Genomic DNA, 24,288 nt, shown 5'->3' on the forward strand with positions numbered 1-24,288 from the left:
GCACCGGTGGAGAGATCAACAATGATTTACTCATAGTCGGGTCCCTTGGGTTAGGGCTAGGGTGTGGTGGTGTAACTGCTGTTGTACTGTTGTTGGTGTTGGGTGGCTATGTCGGCAGATGTGGTGGCGATGGTGGATCTGCTGGGTTAGGGACTTAGGATTAGCGACAGTGAGTGAAGTCAAGACTGTAAGTTTGTGAGTATGAGAGTAATAAAGTATAGATGGAGAAGAAACTTTGAATCTACTGGGGTGTCTAAATTTGAGTGTAACTAAGTTGGATTTAGGTTTGATCCGATTAGAGTTGGATGTGGCATGATTTCATATAACTCAGTTCTTAATGAGCGAGTTATAAGCGAATTAGAATATATTTATATTCAATTCATTAAATTAACAAACAAATTGCTAATAAATAAATTATTAACGAGTTAATAATAAACAAGTTAACAAAATTTTAAGAAGCGAGTTATAAACAAGTCACGAATTACGAGCAATTTACTCACCTCTAATCTCACCTGATCACAATTCGGATAAAGTCTTTGTAAATCTGTTTTGGCATTTCCTCGGAGAATGCGTTGTCCTCGTACTGTTACTCGACTTTGTCAAAGTCGATGGCACCAAGCAAGCCACCGACACTCATGGTGGATAATAAAGAATGATGACGACATTATTCGACTACAGCGATAAGTGGTTAGATTGGGAAAAATGATACGGTGGAATCGGTTCTGGTATAGGCTATGTTATAGCATGAAATAGTACGGTATGCGAATTGACTGCATGCTGTGATTTGCGTGTTTTGTGTCGAAATTATTCACGTACCGTGATTATTTTTAGAACATTTGACACGGTTCGTAACACGAAAGATCTAGTCACAACACGACATGTGATTACACGAGTTATGTGTAATTAGGACTGGTAAATTTTGAATAAATTAATCTAAATTATGATTAAATAGTCACGCGAGTCACATTTGGTCACGTCAGCATGCTTGGACACGGTATGACTCCCGTGGTGTGACCATTCGCGTGTTGTGACCACTCCTTGACATTTTAGTCACGACATGGCACTGCACAAGACCAAAATTACAGCGTATTAGTTACATCATGGCACGTTTTTTCCACTTTATAAGTGACACATTCACAGTACTGTAGGTAACAAAATAAGAAATGCAAATACACTTTTATGATTTAGATATATTAAGGATCAAATTTAGTTTAATTAAAAGACCGTTATTTATTTACTGGGTGATTTGAAAATTAGTTATTTTTTTATACTTGATTAATGACTAAAAGATTTTCAAATCACATTAAATTTAATAAATGTTGTGTTAAAAACAGTAAATTTTATTGGATGTCATTAAAGTTTGTTTTTTGTCACGAATTAGTCACTCAAATTTATTTATTTTTATTATTAAACTTTTAATTTATTTTAAGTCACTTTGTTATTATTTCTATTATCTATTACAAAAGTGAATATTAAATCCGATTCAAATCATACAACGCGAGTGAACCATTGTATTATATAAATGTACATATTATGACAATGACTTTCTTAAATAACTTAAATTGCTAGATTGTTTTTATTTTCTATTTTAAAGTACATAGAGTTTTAAAATAACTCAAACTCTATTGAATATGAGAAGAGATTTAATTACATTACTTTTGGTGACACATGTTGACACTATATATTTGTAAATTATTTTTGCAATTTAAAAATTCAAACAGTCGATCTGAACCGTTCAAGATGATCTCCATATTAAATTGTGACTGGAGACCAAATTTTACATTTTGTTGGAAATTGTTTACTACCTTTTTTATTTTTGAAAATTGTTATTTTTCAATAGTCCAGAATTGTTTGGAAACAACATTTTTTTTACACATCTTAATAAATACTAAAAAAGTTCCAAAAAAAAAAAATGTAAAATTTGGTCTCTAAGGACATTTTAATACGGAGATCACATTGAATGGTTTGAATCGACTGTTTGAATTTTAAAAATATAAATAACTTATAAACATATAGTGTCAAGATGTATCACCATAAAATAATGTAATTGAATCCCTCCTTATTGAATATATTAGAATAACATGACTTAAATCCTTAATGATTTTGAATTCGGATGCTCTAAGATTCAAATGCAAATTCAATAAATAATGTAGCTCATTTTTTTCAAGATTTATTTACGGATCCAATAAATTATCAGATTATTTTGAATTTATATGTAGATTTTTATACAGATTGGGATCGGTCTTGTTACATTAGTTGGTTTTCATTGTATCTAGCCTTCAGATAAATTTTCCTCTCAAAGAAATAATCGAATTTCTCTTTTAAAGTAAAGCAAAGTTCTAATTTATTTTCGAAAATCCGGCTGCTAAAAATAAAAAAAAATAAAAAAAACAGCCGACCCCATAATTTTTTTTTTTTTTTTTTGTGGAAAAATTTCTTAAATTCATTTAATTGAATTGGACCCCAAAAAATTTGTGCCCATTAAATGCTCTTTCCTTCTGTCTATCAAGCTGTGCAGTCACGAGTCCGGATACTCTGAAGTAACTCAAAATTTTGAATTTAGATCTTCACCGTTCGATCAAAGTCCGGTCCAATCCGTCCACTCTAATATTCGTGCTAGATCAGATTAGACGGTCTGGATCTAAACTGAAAGTTTGAGGTAACTCAGGTGAATGAATTTGTACAGTCCCCACCGTCCTGCTGCTCTTGTGACAGAGAATCCATTCTTCCTTCCATCCACGGAAAACTCGAATTCGTATCCTCTGCATTAACTCAAAAGGGAATCTTTTTAGTTAATGAATATTAAACGTCCGATTGTTTTTAAGATTCGTTCCCGCTAGATCTGCACTAACATTAAAAGACCCTCTCTGTTATAAGCACGTGCCGGATTGGCTCCGTTTAAAATCAGACGCTTGAGATTCATTAACTTAAAAGATTCCCTTTTGAGTTAATGCAGAGGATATGCTTTTAGGAAACTCGAACTCAAAAGAGAGATCGAAGGAGAGAGAGAAAAGAGAAAAGGGTTGCAATGTCAGAGGACAGTAGGAGGAGTGGAGCCTCGGTAGCGGCGCTGAGATCCTCCGATGACCGGAAATCGCCTTCTTCTACCTCCTCCGCCGCGTCACCTGCTGCTGTTTTAGCGGCTCCGGTGGCGCTGGCGCCTGACCCGAAAATAACGCTCAAGAGCGCTGACATGAAGGATGAGATGCGACAGGAAGCCTTCGATTGTGCACGCGCTGTAATTATTCTTCTCTTTATGCAATTATTTTACGAACTTTTTTTTTTGTTTATTTTGCTAGCTATTCTGTAATCTGAATAAACCCCAATCTTTCATGAAGAATGTTGATTGGATAAAAAGAACATTAAATTGCTTTTCAAACATTCAACTGGTAGAATTTGGAAAGGGGAAACATAAATTAATATCCTCTGGTACCGATTTGTTTAATGAAGTGGGGAAACTGTTAACTGTATGTCGAAAACGCAATTAGTTGTAAATACAGTGTTGCATTTGCAAAAGGAGAAATTCGAAGTATTTACTTTTCTTTTTATTAATTTTGAAGGCTTTTGATAAGCATACAGTGGAGAAGGAGATAGCTGAATATATAAAAAAGGAGTTTGATAAGAGACATGGACCCACCTGGCATTGCATAGTTGGCAAAAATTTTGGTAAAGCTCAAAACTTTCTTTCTTTGATTTTGAAACATAATTTTGCATATTACCCGTAGATTATTAAAAAGAAGAAGCACTTTAACTGCTTTCAGGAAAAACGATGCACCTTTAACTTTACTAATCAGTTGCTTTCAGCCTTTTTGTAATTGATGCAATGTCCCTTTTAATTTAGCTGTATTTTACCACTTTTTCACATATTCATAGAATAATTTGGCATAGGTGAATTTAATTGACAGTTTGCATCCCTTATAATAATTTCACACATCTTTTGTGATGCTAAATGAAATATTCAGTTTCTCAGTTCTGTTTAATCCTTGCCAAGACATAAGTTCTCATGTCAGGCCCTGGATCAGTATTTATTTAAACCATGTGTTAATTAATAAAATGAAGACATAAAGACCTATCAGATATTCAGATCAATTTATAACTACGTTTCGAAGCATAAGGTGTAAATCATATATGTTGACTACTTATACATGCTTGTAGAGTATATAGCACATTAGGTTAATCCCAGTACCAGCTGGTTGGTACTGGTACCATTTTCAAGCTTTGACTGATTCCAAGCATTTCTATCTTTTAGATTCGCCCGATTTCATTATAAGCACCAAATTAAGAATTAATAAATAAAAAATGTCTTACAGATTTTATAAAATGGAGTCAGATGATTAGTCTTTTGATTGCTAACATGGTTATTGATTATGGTTTGGTTGGTTGCTCATCTTTTGAAGTAATAATTCTAACCTTTTTTATATTCTTACAGGCTCATATGTCACCCATGAGACGAATTTTTTCGTATATTTCTACATAAACTCGAAGGCAGTGTTACTTTTCAAATCAGGTTGATAATCTGAGCTGTATTAATCATCAAATGCTAAATTTTTCTTTTTTCATTTTGTACTATTGGAGATGCTTTCTGTCTGAGTTGCTGGTAATGTTTGTTATTTCACCATCTTCTAATGCTATGGTTCGGTTGTATTTGTTATTGCTGTTCTTATGTAATTTATTGACCGTCTGCCGAGTTTCTAAATGGAAGAAAAAGGTCTTTTAATTTGAGGGGGAACATATTGAATTAGTAAAAGCTTGAAAATGTAATTTACCATGCATCAGAAAACTTTGTCGGAGTATGGAATATTACTATGATATTATACTTTCAAGGTGCAAAATTAATTAAGCGCCTCACTTTCATGTAAGAGGGCTGTTAATTATCACCTAGACAATTTTCATCCTGATTTGGTAATTATCATAGAGGGGTTTATTTTTCAGAAGTTAAAATAGATCAGAAAAGATGATCCATGTTTTTCAGTGAGCTTCCTCGTGTTTTTTTTTTCTTTCCTTTAACTTCTCTTTAAAAGCTACCTCGTATCTTTAATTTTTAAGTTCTCTTTAAGAATTAATGATGAAATTACAATTTGTTTTTAAGCTACCTCGTATCTTTAATTTTTATTTTGGCGATTTAATTTCCTCATTTGTTTGCTAAGGCTAAAAATGATCCATCCATCAATCCTTGTACAGGTTTTTAATTGGAAAATAGTGAAATGCTACTCACTAGAGAGGGGCTAGCAATATATTAACTGCTTGTGAATTTCAATCTGACATGGAGGATATTGTTTCTTGGTGTTGGAAAGCCAAGGGGATTTTCACTGTTAAATCAATGTACTTGTTCCAAAATTTTAGAGGAGTTAAAAATTTATATTCAAGATAACAGTGTGAAAATTACACATCCCCTTGAAAATTTCACTGTTAAATCAATGTACTTGTTCCCGCTTAGAAACCGAACACGCCCTAAGGTTGTTCTTTTTTTTTTTGTTGGAAGGAAGCTGGAGTTTGAGTTTTCATTCAATTATTTTTCTTTATTTTTATTTTTAAGATAAAGAGGAGATGTGGCCATGTGGGGGGTGAATTCTTCACTTTTTAATATTTATAGAAAAACTTGAGAATTTTAAATCTAAAATACTTTTTTTTAGCTACTGGATCAAAAATTAGTTCTAAATTTTTTTGGGGTCGTTGGATTGAAAAATTTATAGAATGGACAGTTACGACACGTTAGTCACACCGTGCCCAAAACATGCCATAATTTAAGTTAATTTATTCAAAACTCATCATTATATTAAGATCTAACGGTTCTGATCACGCATGATAAAGAGAACCACGTGTCGTGCCGTGTTGTGTCAATTTTTTGAAATTGGTCATGTCACGCGAGTGACAACACAAGACGTAACGTATCCGATCACAATGTGCTTTTTATCATTGTTCTTGAACTTAGTAACCTGATGGTAACCTCATTTACCATTGTTCTCACTTCTTAGACTTAGTAACCTCATGGTAACCACTTTTTTTATAAAGATAAATAAATATTGACATCCTCAGTTGTAAAACTCAGGCCCAAGAAAGACAACTGGAAGGCCCAGCCCATAAATTCATTGTAAGAGCTGCTATAAGCCCGCTAAGTGTAGATGAGTTGCCTTCAGCCCAGCTCCGCAGACCTAATATATAGCACCGAATTGAAATCCAAGTGAGAGCTCCTGTCGATAAACCCTAGAGAACAGCCGCCGCGTAGCCTCTCGTCGCCATGGTATTCTTTCTTTCTCATTCTCCAATTGAGAATTCCATCTCCCAATCCAACTTGAAGAAGGGAAGGAAATATAGCAAATGATCACATACATTTCTTGAATTTTTTTAGGGTATCGATCTGAAGGCTGGAGGAAGGAGCAAGAAGACTAAGCGCACGGCGCCTAAATCCGACGATGTCTACCTCAAGCTGCTCGTCAAGGTTAGATCCGATGAGAGCATGATGAATCCTTTTAGTTGCGTAACAATCACCATGGTTTCTTAATTAAATTTGTTTTTGTGTTTTCGTGAACAACAGCTGTACAGGTTCTTGGTGCGAAGAACTGACAGTAAGACTAACACGATGATTTTGAGGAGGCTGTTCATGAGTAAGACCAACAGGCCACCGCTCTCTCTCAGGAGACTCATCAAATTCATGCATGGGAAAGATAAGGTCCCTGATATTTCTGTTAATCACGGACTTTTTTTATTATTCAGTTCCCTTGGGTTAGATCGTTCATTCCTGAAATGATACTGAATCTTAGATTGCAAAACAGCATGTAATTTTTTTTTATCACATCACATACATTAGCGGGTCTTCCTGATGCTGATACAAAGTCCAGTGATATTGTAAATTATGGTAAATTTACTTGTTGATTTGTCTAATAGAGTTTTGAAGCCATAGTTAATTAGTTATATATTAGCTTTTTAAGTCCAAGCTTGAAGCTGTAGTGTAATCTCTCTAAATATATAGTTTTAGTGGTAATAAAATGTTGTTGGTAAGATGAACTACTGTGGTCTAAGGTGCAATTTTTGAACCCATTTTAAATGTCCCTATTATAATATCATGTTAGATTGTTATTTTATAAGTTCATTTCATGATTTCATAATGGTTTTTGTGGTAAGGTCTTGAATTTGTTGGTACTATAAGGATGCTTACTAACAATGCTCCCTCTTAATTATTGTACCGACCTCTGATGCTTTTTGGTTTGGCACTGCAGGAAGGTAAGATTGCTGTCATTGTTGGTACAGTGACTGATGACAAGAGAGTATATGAGGTGCCAGCCATGAAGGTGACCGCTCTGAGGTTCACTGAGACTGCGAGGGCCCGCATTGAGAAGGCTGGTGGTCAATGCCTGACATTTGACCAGCTCGCTCTTCTATCCCCTACCGGGAGTGACACGGTATGTAATTCCTCTATAGGATGTACCAGTATTATTTTTGTGCATAGTTGAATTGTCTATGGTTGTACTGATCTGACCCAGTATGCATCTTATGTATATATACTTAATTTGGTTGATAACCAATGCTGTGTTGCTGCCATTTTTTTCATTTTGTTATTTTAGTTGTACTTAAATCTGTCTCTACCTAAAATGGTAGTTCATGCTAATTTTTAAGCTTGTGCAATGTATTCAAATTTTATGTTGTTTACCCAGATGTTAGAAAGCATGTTGATTTCTTCCAAAGTTTTTCTGAATTTAGTCTTAAATTTTAAATAAATTTGGGTTGTTCTAATAAACTAGATTGACATCCATTATGTTTATGTTTGACATCCAGATTCTACTGAGAGGACCGAAGAATGCTAGGGAGGCTGTGAAGCACTTTGGGCCCGCACCAGGTGTCCCACACAGCCACACCAAGCCATATGTTAGGGCCAAAGGTAGGAAATTTGAGCGGGCCCGTGGTCGTAGAAACAGCAGAGGTTTCAGAGTTTGAGTACTTTTCGGTTCATCTGTTTTTATATTTTATTATCCTACTGTCGTTGGGGAACAAGATCATGACTTTTGTCTTTGTAGTTGAGGATTTTGTCTTGTTTGAATTCCAAGTTTTTATTTTTGCTTCTGAGATTTTTGGTCTGGTAATTTGAGAACTGGTAGATGCTTGCCATATGCAATCAAGTATTATGGTTTTTTTTATTCATTTTATATTTTCCTATGATTCATTTGAGCTGTTTACCTTGTATTGAAAATGCTCTACCCTGCTTGGGGGTGAAAACTGAGGCGTATAGTGATAAAACCATATCCATAACCCTTTTTAATGTTTTGGATATCAGTCGGATACGAATATGGATCGGATCAGATATTCATTAAAATGATCTTGAAAAATACTAGAGTTCATAATATTTATTATATAATCTAATTATAATGGTGAATTACAATATTCTGATATTGATAATTGTAATGTAAAATCATATCGATATCCTTACTGTATGAATAAAGGATATTTACATCTCTCTTTTTTTTAATTTGATCAAATACTGATTGGATATTATTCATGCTCTTTTCACCCCCAAGTCCCTGCTACATCAGAAACCAGCAGAATAATGTGAGTCACACTAAATTTTAAGCTACCCTCTGCTCTGAATAAAATGGAAATAGAGCTTGCTTCCAACTCATTTTCAGAAAATTGGGAAAATCTACTAATTTCGGAACTTTAGGTTTGCCATTGATTTGAGGTTTTATAATATGTAGCACCGGTAGGGGTGTAAACTGATTGGATATTCTGGTCCGTATCTGGAAAATTACTTAAATTAACCGATTTGTATCCGATAAATTATAATGGATAAAGTTACGGTAATGAATTTAACTACCCATAATCATCCGTATCCAACCGTTTACACCTCTATCACAACAAATATACTTTATGTTCTTAAATTGATTTATTAAATTATGTATACATACCAATAATTTATTAAAATGTATATACATGAATATAATGATAAACAATACAATACTCTTACATGATTAGTGATTAATGTTTTGATAATATGATACTAGTATCGTACCCGTGCGTTGCAACGGAGATATTACAAGATTGAATAGAATATGAAGAGACTTTTATTGACATTTTCACCTAGAATGAAGAAAAATTATATAAATGAAAATAAAAAAAACACAAGAAAAAAAAATAGAGAGATTAATAATAAATAACAGTATAACAAATAACAACAAATGAAAAAATGGATCAAATATAACATGAAAAAAAAAATCTTCAAATATGTCATTTTGTATGGTCACAGTTGGCACTACATTAGCATTGTTACATCTCCTCTTATGGCAGCTTGTTTGTACATCTAAAAGAAAATCCAACATAAAAGCTCATTTGCTGCAACTACTATTCTAAAATATACATACAAATAAAAAAAATTATATTACCGTGCAACGACTTAGTAGCGTCATGCGGAGCTAATGAAGCTACATCTATTAGCAGTGGAGTCTCTGAAACTAATAAAATATTTGACCTCACAATAGCATTTGGTTATTGCTACTGTCTCTTGTTTTGAGTTGCTTATTTGCACAGTTTTTCATCAGAAGAGTTTACTTCTTTTTCCAACTCATTTCTTGATGTACCTTCTCTTTTCATCTACTCTTATTTTTGTTTTTACAAAAAAAACAATAATATAAGTTTGCTTTTCTTGAGAAATATATATCACTATATCGATTAGTGATAGTGCAACAAAAAAAAAATACATTTTTTTTTCTAAAAACCTGATGTTCTCGAGTGGTTGAATAAGAATTATCATTTCCATTAGTATACTTTTTTGACCGATTTTTTTATTTATATCTAAAAATTAAATCAAATTACAAAAAATAACTGAAGTATCGTTGAATTTCGATTTCTACCCAATCCGGTTATCCAATAACCGGATTTGGGATAAATGTCCGGTTATCCAACAACCGAACTCAAGAAATATAACCGGTTATTGGATAACCGGAAAGTTATGTTTTTTTTTTTTTTTTTTTTTTTTTTTTAAAGAAAACCCGGTTAATCACTAACCGGAAAGTAAGTTTTTTTTTTTTTTTTTTTTAAACCAGAAATTTCGAATTTTTTTTATTTTTTATATTAAAATATTAGAAATGTTGATTATATTTCTTTAAAAATAGATGAAATACAATATAATTTGATTTATTAGAAAGACTGCAACAAATAACCCTGATTAATATTTTTCAGGTCGGATTTTTCGCGGCTGTAAGAAAAATTAATATATTTCTTTATGTGCTATTGGAAAAAAATAAAAATGCTTAGATTCTGAGATATTGATTCCGGTTCAAAAGTCACTTCTAGGTAATCTAGAAAATATTGTGATCCATCTAGTAAATTTAATTAATAAAAAGTTGTTTCTATTTTTGAAAAAAATAAAAACTTTAATTTATTTAATAATTGTTTTTCAAAAAGAATTATCAAAATAGAAACAACTTTTTATTAATTAAATTTATTAGATGGATCACAATATTTTCTAGATTACCTAGAAGTGACTTTTGAACCGGAATCAATAACTCAGAATCTAAGCATTTTTATTTTTTTCCAATAGCACATAAAGAAATATATTAATTTTTCTTACAGCCGCGAAAAATCCAGCCTGAAAAATATTAATCCGGGTTATTTGTTGCAGTCTTTCTAATAAATCAAATTATATTGTATTTCATCTATTTTTAAAGAAATATAATCAACATTTCTAATATTTTAATATAAAAAATAAAAAAAATTCGAAATTTCTGGTTTTTTTAAAAAAAAAAAAAAAAAAAAAAAAACTTACTTTCCGGTTAGTGATTAACCGGGTTTTCTTTAAAAAAAAAAAAAAAAAAACATAACTTTCCGGTTATCCAATAACCGGTTATATTTCTTGAGTTCGGTTGTTGGATAACCGGACATTTATCCCAAATCCGGTTATTGGATAACCGGATTGGGTAGAAATCGAAATTCAACGATACTTCGGTTATTTTTTGTAATTTGATTTAATTTTTGGATATAAATAAAAAAATCGGCTTTTTTGAACTTGCTTTCATATATGATGTCTTGACATGGAACATAGCTAAGATAATTAAATAATGAGTGGTTCTCGGCTAAAGCATAAGCAACAAAAATTGATGTAAGAGTTTCCAAAATTATTTTTTGTTCCAATGCAAAAAAAATGAGTAAAATGGAAATAATAAAATTACTTTTTAGTTTTACTGCTAGTTTCTTTTATGTTCAAAGAAAATGAAATTCACAAATTAGGAAAGTTCACACGGCGCCACAATGAAAATTAGAAAATTTCTAAATTGCAAGCACCACAATGGAAAACAAATTGAGTAGTATCATTTGTTATCTAAAATAAGAGATTTTTAAATCATGTTACATGGATGTGATAAAGTTCAAAAGTAATTATTTTAGTAACAAAAGCAATAGACATACGTGTTTTTGAAATCTTGGATCAGAAAATATATATTATTGATTTAATTTATTCCTTATTTGATTAATCAGTATAAGGGTATTCTTGCAATTCTTCTCCAGATTTTTTTTTTCTCACTGGTCCATATAACTTGAAAAACAAAAGCTAAATTTGTAGTTTAGTTGCAAAACTAAAGTGGGTGTATGCATATATATGATTTTTTTTAAAATAGAATTGCTGATAATTGTTTCGTTCAAACAAGCCTGGCGCGGTGTAAAGTTAGCAAACTAGCCTCCACCGATCCTAGGGATCGGTAGAGAAAAAAAAATGAGTTCTACATCGGTCCTAGGGACCGGTGGAGCCTCTTTTGCACATGCCACAGCTATTACACGAAAGGCCACAAAATCAAACTCTACACCGGTCCTAGGGACCGGTGCAGCTCATTTCTGCACCGATTCTGTGCATCAGTGTAGGATTTACCTTTGTTACCCTGCCAGGCGCACCTTTCTTCTTCTCTCTTCTCTCTTCTTCACTTCCCAGCCGCCATTGTTCTTTTTTTTTTTTCATTATTTCATTTTTTTCAAATTCAATAGAGAAGTGGTCATATGAACATATCGCCACCACCATTGTACTCAGTATCATCTTCTGATTATTATTGTGAGTTTTTTTTTACTCATATATTTATATTTAGTGTTGTAAAATTGAAAAAAATATTTGAAGTTAATTTAGTGTTTGATTTTTGTACAGCAAAATGTCACTGTTATTGATCAATGTGTATTATGGTGGAAATCTCCAAAACACTTCAACATGTATTGGTTATGACATAGGGGCGGCATTTACCTTTACCGTATCTGATTCTACCAGTTTTGCTATTATAAGACGGCAAATATACGTTGGACTTGAATTGCTTCCGAGTCGAGTCAAATTGACAATCAGGGTACGTATGAAAACAGCACCGCCCAGATCGTACCATTTCTCACTATTTCGGATAGAAAATGAGGAAACTTGGGATGTCATTAAACAAACTGCAGCTCAAGTGGCTGGATTTAAGGTTATAGAATTGGTAGCTGAGGCGCACCAGGCTAGAAACCAAACCAGTTATGATCCGTGTCCAGATAGTTTGCCCGGAGGTAGTAACACACCGTCGGTTCAGACCGGCTTTGATCCTAATTCGGGCAGTGTACCTGTACCCACCTACACACATCCGGTTCAGGCCGGTGACAACCTTTGTGAGCAATCAGATCAAGACACAGAATCTGATAGAAGTTCTTTTGATGATGATGATTCGGATGAAGTATGGAACGCAGATATGGACGAAGCGGAGGCTGAAATGAACGACCGAGAAATATTGAAGGATTGGCACAACTCGATCTCATTTCTCAATCGAGGACCTAAGCATCCATGTTCCTCATTCCACGATGAATTGCCAATGCCATACGCGGAACGTGCATTTTTTGCGAATCCCCCCAGGTTAGATGAAAAATTTGCCGAAGGTCAAATGTTTGAATCCAAAGCCAAACTAATATCAGAACTTGTTGATTTTCACCTACCAAGAAACACAGAGTTAGATGTGCTAAACAGCAACAGAACAAAGTATAGAGTTAAATGTAAATCTTCTAAATGCAAATGGAAGCTGTATGCAATTGTAGTACCAACAGGTGCATGGACAATTTCCACCAACCCGTTTATCCACACATGTTTTGGCAGTGCTGAAAGGTTGGATAGTCATCAAATGACTTCTAGAGTAATTACTGATATTATTAAACCGGCTTTGAAAGATGATCTAGAGTTAAGCATTAAAATGGTCAAGCATCTGGTTAAAGTTAAATTTGGGACAGTAGTGCCCTTGTTAGTTTATAATAATCTAGAAGTCAATAATACGATAATTTATCATAAAGGTTTGTTCATGAATTGGATGATTAATATCATTTTGTTGCCTTGAGTATTATTGAATTTATGGATCATTTCGAGTTCATGACTGAAATTGTGAAACTCCATAATATATATGATATATACTCTTAATCTTAAAAGGTCACTAACCAAGGTAATTAGCAGGAACACTAATTACCGCTATAAGGTTAGTATGTGGATTAAAAGATGGTTAAGTTTTACAAACCACCTGACACGAGATATCATTTTAATCACATAGATACATGTTCTAGGAACATGGTATTTGGCAGACCCCGAATGAAACATTAAATAGAATTGTGGTCGTGTCATTAATGTTTTTCATTCAGTGTCACGTTCTAAAGTATGAGGTATTTATCGTTCCCACTAAGAAATATGTATGTGTGATTGCTATCTACCGCTGTCCGTAAAAAGCAGTCATAACGGTAGCTTTTCCATATGTATAGCTTAGCTGAGGAAGTGATAGTTTACCAAGAATACTATTTGTCCCTCGTATCTCTATACGAGCTATAGCATCACTGGGCCCCTTGATAGAGTAAGATTATCTGCTAGCGGTATAATTACAAGAGTAATTATATTTGATAATCTGCTCAAGATCAAGAAAAGATTAAGTTAGCAAGGATGACACACATCTACCTTGAAACTAATCTGATAGCTATGAGACAGAAGAACAGACACAAGTAAATTGTTTACTGGATCGTGATATTGTATAGTACAGCATCATCTGTGTAATTGGATGGTCATGATGTGTTGCCAGACGCCACCCATGATTATAGAAGTTAAAACGGTTTTAACTCTATTTACCAACATAACACAGATCCTATTGGGTCACACCATATAGGAGTTAATCGGAGAATCTTATTTTGATTGATTATAAATTGGTTATGATCAATGATAAGATGGTTATAATTAATTATACATGTTATAATTAAATTATAAATGTTATGTAAAAATAACAAGCAAAAACATTGGTTAATTTATAAACGTGTATGACACGTTGTATAAAAGTTAACCGGTTAATTTATAAATGTGCAGGACACATTGTATAAATTACCGAAACAACAACCGCAAGAAAAATATATATAATTATTCAGAATAATTATACGAATATTATTTGTGTTCGGGCCGAGGGCATTCGGATCTTTTCAGATTCGTCCTTATCCGCATGACATGTCATCGATCCTATCCAGATGACACGTCATCGACACCGAAACAAATAACCGAAAGAAAAATATATATATAATTGTTCAGAATAATTATACGAATATTATTTGTGTTCGGGCCGAGGGCATTCGGGTCTTTTCAGATTCGACCTTATCCGCATGACACGTCATTGATCCTATCCAGATGACATGTCATCAATCCTATCCACAAGGGCAAAATGGTCATTTCACACCTATGCCACCTTGCATGTGTAGAAGCATGGAGAAGAATGTGGAAGGGTGTGGAAGGGGTATTTTGGTCATTTCACATATAAAAGGATGAGGTGTCAATGACATATCTTGTAAATAGGCCGAACTTGGAGGGCATTTTGGTCTTTTGCAACCGAATCTAAACACTATAAATAGGGGTGGAGGGGTAGAGAGAAAAATATATATATATGCACATTCACATGTATCTTTTCGTGCAGAAACGAATCAGTATTTTCTCTCTTTCTCGGTTTCTCTCCCAAATAGTGTTTCGGTTGAGAAAAGAAAGTTATACGTAGTTGACGTATAATCTTGCGGGTTGTTGTGGAGTATATTTACGGGATCGATGAATAGTGTTTTACCGAATTTAGCGGTATGTCAGTTTTGCATATTGATGAAACTGAGCAACCGAAAATTCGTGTTTACGGATTTTCGTCTTATTCCCGTGAATAGTGTTTTTGCAGAATTCCGCGGTTTATGGTATTTCTGGCAGAAGAAATAAACCGCTCTCCGGTTAGTCCTGGTGGATAACCGATAGAGGTATCACACGTGTGATACTCCAAGTCGATTCCTTCCCTGGTGAGGCTCTACTCGCTCGGTCTGCATTCCAACTATGATTTGGAAACAAGGTATAAATATGTTATATTAATCTATTTAATTGGTAAGTAGATTAAAGTTTTAGAAATCAATCATGGAGTAGATCTGTAAAAAAGATTAAATTGGGTTTTGATGCCAAAGGAATACTGAAGGTGGACCGCCTTGGAAAGTTTCCTGACATACCCCGTTTAATCCTGAGCTTAAGTTGGCTGTATAAATTTTTGTTCTACGGTCATTCCGCACCTTAAGCCTAAAAGGGGTTTTGGATTAGCACCCCGAAACCCCAACAGCCCTCGTATAACAAGTTGTGGAGAGGTAGAGAACTTGCAATTGCGGACTTGTTTGGGAGTTGGGAGAAGTCTTACGAGGTGCTGCCATCGTTTTTGGCTGCCATCAAAGCGTCTAATCCAGGTACACAATACCTACTAGAAAGTGAACCATCAACCAAGTTTAATATCAATATTTTCAACCGGGTTGCATGGGCATTTGGGCCATGCATTGAGGCATGGCCTCATCTTCGACCCGTTATCAGTGTTGATGCCGGGTTCTTATCCGGAAGGTATAAGGGTAAACTTTTTATGGCTTGTGCTTATGATGCAGAGCAACAACTCTTGCCACTTGCATTTGTAATTTGTGAAAAAGAGTCTATAGAAAATTGGGGTTGGTTTATGAATTGGTTGCGTACCAATGTTGTCGGACCAGGAAAAATATTTGTCATCTCGGACCAGCATCTTGGTATACGAGGGGTGTTTGAGGCTCCTAATTTGGGATGGTGTGAGGAACAAGGTGAAGCTGTACACCGACTGTGTTCACAGCATATTTGTGAAAATATTTGGAAAAGATACCCTCAAAAGTGGATCAAAAAGGTATTCAAGAAATTTGTTGAGAAGAAAAAAATCTGGAGATTTGAAGAGGGGATGGATTTGATTAAGCAAAGAGATGCAGCTGTACATGACTACATTATGAAATTTGGTAAACGGCTCCGCAACTCTGATGCAGAGCTTTTGGCTCTGCATAAGTGGGCACAAGTGCATGATGGATTCCTCAATCGGTGGGGTATAATGACAAGTAATGGCTCTGAGGTACTAAACAGTGTATTTAGGATTGTCAGGCAACTACCTGTGTGTGCAATTGTTGATAAGACCTTTTATAAGTGCGTCGACTGGTTTGTAAATAGGCGGGAGGCTGCGATTGGATGGGAAGCAACGGGATTGGATTTTTCAATGAACATTACACTAGTTTTACATCGTCGTAATGAGAAAGCAAGAAAACATGATGTAAGACCGATGTATTATGGCCATAACAACTATGAGGTTATTGATAAAGATGGACTTCTCGAGACAGTAAGTTCTTTATATGAAAAATCTAATTATTTACTTTCACGTAATACATTTGATGTAAATAATTTTTTTGACCCGCACCCATTTCACTGTGCTGTGAAAATCTTGTGCAACTCGGGTGTACTGTGCTGTCCATACAAAAAGCTCGGGTGTACTGTGCAACTCTCTCATCACTGTGCCAATCTTGTAAGAGTTTACTAAATTTGACCCGCACCCATTTCAGTCTAATCGAATAAGCAGAGACGGACAATCGTTCTTTCGATGTGTTAGGATGATAAATCATATATTTATATGGCATTGTCTCAATGAGGTTATCGTAAAAAAAAGCTGGATCAACCCCTAGATCATACTCTAAGTATGGGTTCCAATCAGTATCGCTGGTGCCAGTAATCGGGTCACCTGCAAATTAAAAGAATTATACAATCAACAATTCACCTTAAAAAAATAGGGATTTAAATTAACCGATAAACAACTTTAATTATTTAATTACCCTTAATCGGTAAGCCCCATAGACATGCAACATCTTCCAGCGTCACTGTCATCTCACCGACAGGTAGATGAAATGTATTGGTCTTCGGCCTCCACCTCTCAACCAGGGCACTAATCAAATGCGGATCAATCTTGCAATCATTAAGGCGAGCAATTTGATACAACCCTAATCTCTTCAGAGCATCATCCATCCGACTATTGTAAGGAGCACTAGTCTGATGTGAATTTATATGGTTCAATGAAAAGGAAGGCTGCCAAAAAGAAATAAAACATTATAAACCCTTCAAATACTTCATATAATATTTATTTGCAACAAATAATTAATAGATATAATCAAAATTACCATATCACGAACTTTCCATGCTCTGTGGTTCTGTGGTGCTAATTTCAACAGCTCCGGATAATTCACATTATCCATTGACTCTGTTAGAAAATTTGATAAACAATATTTTTGCAACTAATGAGAGTCATCACACATAATTATATAAACAAACATTTTTTCAAGCATATGGCTACAATAATCAAAATTTATGTAAACAACATATCATCTAATTTTGATTTTAATAATAAACTTCATGAATATTACTAATTTTACACATTTATAATTTTATCTAATTTTAAACATGATGAGAGTCATCACACATTTATCTAATTTTATACAAATTATAATACATATTACTAAAAAGTTACATTATACTACATGAACACTTAATTACACAAATTTATTCTACATAAATACTAAAATTACACTAAATTAACATCAAATGAACTATAAATTAACACTACATTAGCACTAAATTACACTAAATTAAAATGAAATAAACTCTAAATTAATACTACATTAGCACTAAATTACACTACATTACCACTAAATTACTAAATATACTCCAAATTAACACTAAATTACACCAAATACTAATTTCACACTACATTTCACAAAAACAATCTAAAAATACTAAACAAACTAAATTAAATTAGTTATTTAGTTTAATTCGGCTAAAATAAAAAAATTAAAAAAGAGGAATTTTTACCTTATCAAAATCGTAGATCTGAAGAGTTTCTAATTCTCTTCGACGATCTGAAAATTTTGAAACAATTGGATGGAGAAATGGTTGAGTATATTGAAATAATAAAAAAAAAGAAAAAAAAAATAAAAGAACTCACCGTTTGGAGAAGAATGGCTCGGACGGGGAGAAGAAGGAGAAATGGGCGAGTTCTGCGCGGAGGTTTTTGAGAACAAAGCTCCACCGATCCGTAGGATCGGTGTAGGGCTTGCTGGGATCTTCTGTGGCTGGTGATTGCGCTGAGGAAAAGTGAGCTACACCGGTCCCTAGGACCGGTGTAGAAGGGTTTTTTTTTGCTCCACCGGTCCTGTGGATCGGTGGAGGCTAGTTTCCGAAAATCACGCTACGCAGGGCTCATTCTGTTGAATTATTTTAACGTAATTCTATTTAAAAAAAATCCATATAGATTCTAGATTTCTCACGGTAATATCTATCGAAACAAAGAAATAGAAATAAGGAAGTGAAGAAAAAATTGATTTCCATTGTGATCGGCTGTATAGAAACGGAAGGTGGGGTCAATAAAATTGGATAAAGAGAAATAGGAAAAGAAAGAAATAAGGAAATACAGAATTATATTGCTAAATTTTAAATTATGTTTAATTTTAATTGTAATGTATTGTGTGACAGTACGTGTGGCGAGTATGTTTTTTAGTTAAATTTAGACTTCTACACATTATTCAAATGCATTTAATCAAAAGAAGACATATTATGTGATTAGAGGGCTAAGATTAAATCCGAAATTTCATCTTTCAATCGTAACCGTTGGTGGATCGGACACCCAACGTGCTTAATAATAAAATGAAGATATATTTTGTAACCAACAAACTTATTATGAAAAATACTAGATCTAATTTATAAATTAAAAAAATTATATTTAGATGTTACTCCATAAATTAATAAATTATATTTAGATGTTATATAGTAATTTTACTATAATGTACATTAGTAATTTATTTTAAATTATTTAAATTATATTTATATTTGTATTTGTCAGATCCGATCCGTATCCGTTGTTTAGTATCTTATCCGTATCTGTATCCAAAACTATATGTATTTAAAAAATTAGAACGGATAAAGATACGATTTGACTACCATATGATATGTATACGACCGTTTATACCCTAAGCTGCACAGGAATGAGAAGGAAAATAAATATCCATTGTAACCAAGAGAAATATTTTTTTCACTTGGTTGGAAGATACCATCTATACTAAGCTTAAAAATGATCAAAATGTTACGCGCGATGAGAAGTGGCAACGGGCAATTTGAAATTTGCGACTTTTAAGTGCAGTCCAATGTTGCGACTTGATTCAACGAGAAGAAAGCCTCGCCGCCTAAATTGCATTGACGATGAGTCAAATGTAGGAAGAGAGGTTTCAAATGTAGGAAGAGAGGGTTCAAATGTCATTGTGCCTTCATTTTTAAAAATTTTAATAATTCAAAATTTAAATCTTAAAATTCAAAATAAAACTATTGGATATGAACTACATCATTTTATCTAGGAAGCAACTAACAGTCCTCCAACTCCAGTCTCTCAAAAATCCTCAGATATTTTCAACTAATTCTGTAAACATCCATACTAAATCCTGTAAACTAATTTAACAAATCCTGTAAACATAAAAATGCGTGACAGCTGTTAAAAACGCGTGAAAGCTGTTAAAAACACGTGACAGCTGTTGAAAACGCGTGACAGTTGTTGGGGACCACCTTCTGTGAACATACACATAGTATCTTGTAAACATACACATATCATCCTATAAACATACACATATTATCCTGTAAACATACATATTGTACTTGAAATTATGGCAGTTGTGGCAGTTGAAAGCGCGTCAGAACTAAGCTAAAAAGGAAAGACTTTTATACATGAGGATTTTCGGGGGACTGTAGCCTGGGGGACGTTACATTTTCTCTTTTATCTATGCACATGTAAACAATTATGACATTTCAATTTTGTTTTGGTTGTCATCTTGAGCTTGTAAAAATATATACTAATGTGGATAATTTATAGTCGTTGATTTTTCAATTTATTAATTTATATAAAACCAAAATCAGAAGGTGGTAATTTTTTTATGGGTACATAGAGAAAATAATATAGATCACATCTAACGGTTTTATTTTGATGTTTAAGTTTTAAATTTTGAGTTATTTAAGTTTTTAAAAATAGAGGCATAATGGATGCATAAAAAATGGAGGCATTTGAACGCTCCTCATGTAGGAATTCAGATCCAGTGCAATACCTGACCAAGTGGACTCTATATTTCAAACAACAACTGAATTAATTTTAGCACAGTTGTGAGCAGTGTTATAAAAAAAATAGCCGTTTAGCCAATTAATTGACTGATTAGTTGTTGGTGGTGATTAAATCGTTATGGATTTTTTCAACGAATCAACTAATTATTTATGATTATGACAACTTATTATCAATTAATTGCTTGACAATACTTTGTCCGTCTGACAAGTGCATACCGTTATTTACAACACTGGTTGTGAGTATAGTATTTTACCTCAGAGATAACTCACTCCGAACATAGGGACAATACTTGTTGAACTCAGCACGATTTTAAATGTGTCCATGTTATAGAAAAAACACATCCTTTGTATTAACTCAATAGAGAATTTTTTGAGTTTAATGCACAATGAGTTAAGAGGAGGGTTCAAATGCCTCCATGTTTTTGTGCCTCCATCATGCCTCCATCTCTCTCCATCATTTTCAAAGTTCAAACAGTCGATCCGAACCGCTCAATCTAACCTCCATACTAAAATATGTTTGGAGACCAAATTTTATATTTTTAAGAATTTTTTTACTATTTTTTTTTAGATAGGTACAAAAATACTGTTTTTAGATGATTCAGATTTACTGATTTTGTATCTATCTAAAAAAATAGTAAAAAAAATTTCTAAAAATATAAAATTTGGTCTCCAAACATATTTTAGTATGGAGGTTAGGTTGAGCGGTTCGGATCGACTGTTTGAACTTTAAAAATGATGGAGAGAGATGGAGGCACAAAAATATGGAGGCATTTGAACCCTCCTCATGAGTTAATGTAGAGGATAATACACAATGAGTTTAACTCAATCGAATGGTTCAGATCTATTAACGCACAATGAGTTAATGTAGAGGATACCAATTCTCATGTTATATGAGTGTCAACCATTGTTGGGACGGGTCTAGTACAAAACAGAGATTACCATTTTTAAATTTTTAATTATCCATATTATAATTTAATTGACTCTTTTAGTTTTTTTTTTTTTTTTTTTTAATTATGCGTAGTCTATCAAAAGCAAAAATTAATATTATTGTGATCTAATGTTTTATTTAATGTAATTTAAACAACAAAAATGCTAACAAAAGAAAATATAACATATAACAAAAAACAAAAACAAAAATTAGGGATATTTAAATTCTAATTCCCTTCCTGAATTATGAAGCATATAACAAAAAAAAAATATACAAAATACTCTGTTTGTCACCATGATTCAACTATGCTAAAAGCTACAAAAATGTTATCACAAAATAATAAACGATAAATTATAAAAAAAAATTGTTTAATACCATAAACAATAAAACTTTCAACATACACAGTAGAGTATTTTTTTTATTTGACAAAATTATACATAAGATGGAGTAATTTAAAAAAGAAAATAAATACCCTAACAACTTATAATAATATCTGATAACTGCTTGAAAATCTGGCGAAGTAGATTCTATGTCAAAACCAATCAACAAACAAGCTAAGCTAATTAAACCAGCAGCCATTCCCAGCCTCTTCTACCGGTCCCTGAGCTACTGTGACATGATCCATTGGATACTGGTACAACCCTGCTGCACTGTTATAACCAACCTCCGTTCCGAGACTTGTAGTGACAATCTCTGTAAAACTCGGCACGAAAGTAGTTGGTTGTTCGCTTGCCTCATAGTATGGATGGTAATTTTGCATGTTGTTTAAATCGTGCAACGGATGAAGGTCGGCCGGAAGAGGCGAGGAATCGATTTCATTTGGGAAATTGACCTTGGCTTTGTTTCCACGGATTACACGCGCTGCACGGTCGTATGCACGAGCAGCTTCCTCAGCAGTAGAGAAGGTGCCGAGCCATACACGCACACCTTTCTTCGGGTCGCGAATCTCAGCTGCCCATTTCCCCCACGGCCTCCGTCGGATCCCCCTGTATTGCGTCTTACGCTCTCTTTTCTTCGGAGCTAATGAGGAAAAAAAAATTAAAAAATTTAGCAATTTGGCAAACTTAATTAGCTTCAACAAGAACACTTCATATTGCTTTTACTTTTTTCAAAAAGTTCAAACTTACAAGATTTAGAAGTAAAAACCTAGCTTGTGATTCTTATAACATAATGTAAAAAAATTTAACATTACAAACAAACTGTGCAAAATTGTAATAATGTAAATCAACCTTCTATGGATTGAACTGAGCAAGGTGGAAAACTAGAATTGGTGGTGGTGGTGGTGGCGGCAGATGAGCTGGTTGTATCGGGCCAGATGTCGGTGGACGACACCTGACTCTGAGACCGCTTCCTCTGAGGGATGAACTCTGATATGATAGCTCCACCACACATGATCTCTCTTTGTTTCTCTGTGTTACTTGTTCTAGAAATGTAATAGTGGTTTGCTCTTTGTAGTGACCTGAACCTTGGATTAAAACCTGATATTGAAATAGGTATTATATATATAGGCTTGATACTTTTAAAAGATCACATTTGTAAAATATTTTATTCTTTTAGAGGAAGGTTTGATCCTGTTCCTTAGTATGAATTTCCTGTGGGACTGATCTGTGGGAGCAAAGATTTTAACAGATAAATTTTGGCTTAATACAGCGCACAAATCATATGAATTGCTGTTGTGATCCCTTAGTCTGTGCACTGTATGAAGTCAAAACTACTCTGTTAACATCTTTGCCCGATCTGTGGGCACTTTGGTGCTAGCAATATTGCGTACTTTACTGTAACCACTCGGAATCGATAATATCCGATCCGCATTCGAAAAGTTTGATGTAGATCTTACATCGTATGGATAAAAATATTAATATAATTTTATGTTTCAATTATCTCTATTCAAATAATATATATCATATATTTTAATATATATCATATATTTTAATATATATTATAAAAAATTTATGTTATTTACTATTATAATTAAATAGATATAACGAACTTTAATATATTTTATATTATTTTAATAAATATCTGATTTAATTCGGATATGTATCCGTAACCGTTTGATATCTGTTCCGTATCCGTATCTGAGAAATTAGAAAAGAAATATGGATATGATTTTACAACTATCTGCTCCATATATGCTCCTTCTTTTAACCCTGGTAAGCACATTTAATTATCCGCATTGAATTTTAACGGTCGGATCTAAAATTTCCATCAAGATTCGGATAAAGGCGAGACTCAGAGTCACCTAAAGATTTTTTTTTTTTTTTTATGTACTTTGATCCTCTTATCTCACTAAATTTTTAACAATAAAATTTAAAATTCTTAAATTACGTATACTATATACACTAAATTTAACCGATCTAAATCTATGACGATCCATAATTCAATAATTATTTGTAGTCAAACTGATTCAAATAAACTACTTTTGATAATTTCAAACATATATGGTCATTTAATTTGTATATCCCCTGTCATTAATGTGTTAGGCACACTTGCAAAAAAAATTTAATAATTTATTCCGTTGTAACGTTTAGATGTGAACTTCTGATGAGGTTTGAATGCTACACATTTGCAACAAAAGGAAACATTCTATACCTCATTCCCTTGCCAGCTATATATATATATATATATATATATATATATATATATATATATATATAAAATGAGGGATCCAATTACACCATTTGTTGGTGACATCGGATTACACTCTACATTTTTAAAGTTCAAACAGTCGATTCAAACCGTTCAACATGATGGGTATATTAAAATGTGGTTGCAGATCAAATTTTACATTTGTTTGAATTTTTTTACTATTTATTAAGATGGGTACAAAAATTCAATGGTCTCAATATAGCGATTTTGTTAAATAATTATTAAATAGTGAAATTTTTTGAAAAAAATGTAAAATTTGATCTGCAAGCACATTTTAATATAT

The 24,288-nt window shown here is 33.3% G+C and overlaps 3 protein-coding genes across 3 annotated transcripts; 2 read left to right on the forward strand and 1 right to left on the reverse strand.

Annotated features, from left to right (window-relative positions):
* Positions 1-2,969: 2,969 nt before the first annotated feature.
* Positions 2,970-4,761, forward strand: LOC144555738 (Dynein light chain type 1 family protein). Its single transcript, XM_078304152.1, has 3 exons — positions 2,970-3,238; positions 3,561-3,666; positions 4,430-4,761. Exons 1-3 carry the CDS (start codon positions 3,029-3,031, stop codon positions 4,510-4,512), a joined length of 399 nt encoding a protein of 132 aa, XP_078160278.1. The 5' UTR covers positions 2,970-3,028; the 3' UTR covers positions 4,513-4,761.
* Positions 4,762-6,111: 1,350 nt separating this feature from the next.
* On the forward strand, positions 6,112-8,136 carry LOC144555778 (large ribosomal subunit protein eL18-like). Its single transcript, XM_078304208.1, has 5 exons — positions 6,112-6,241; positions 6,350-6,439; positions 6,536-6,670; positions 7,218-7,400; positions 7,774-8,136. Exons 1-5 carry the CDS (start codon positions 6,239-6,241, stop codon positions 7,930-7,932), a joined length of 570 nt encoding a protein of 189 aa, XP_078160334.1. The 5' UTR covers positions 6,112-6,238; the 3' UTR covers positions 7,933-8,136.
* Positions 8,137-21,707: 13,571 nt separating this feature from the next.
* LOC144555779 (ethylene-responsive transcription factor ERF071-like) lies at positions 21,708-22,903 on the reverse strand. The gene is made up of 2 exons (XM_078304209.1): positions 22,586-22,903; positions 21,708-22,376 (listed from the first exon to the last, which is right to left on the reverse strand). Exons 1-2 carry the CDS (start codon positions 22,746-22,748, stop codon positions 21,916-21,918), a joined length of 624 nt encoding a protein of 207 aa, XP_078160335.1. The 5' UTR covers positions 22,749-22,903; the 3' UTR covers positions 21,708-21,915.
* Positions 22,904-24,288: the final 1,385 nt, after the last annotated feature.

This window comes from Carex rostrata, chromosome 6 (assembly GCF_964058835.1).
Source record: "Carex rostrata chromosome 6, lpCarRost1.2, whole genome shotgun sequence".
Lineage (NCBI taxonomy): Eukaryota > Viridiplantae > Streptophyta > Magnoliopsida > Poales > Cyperaceae > Carex > Carex rostrata.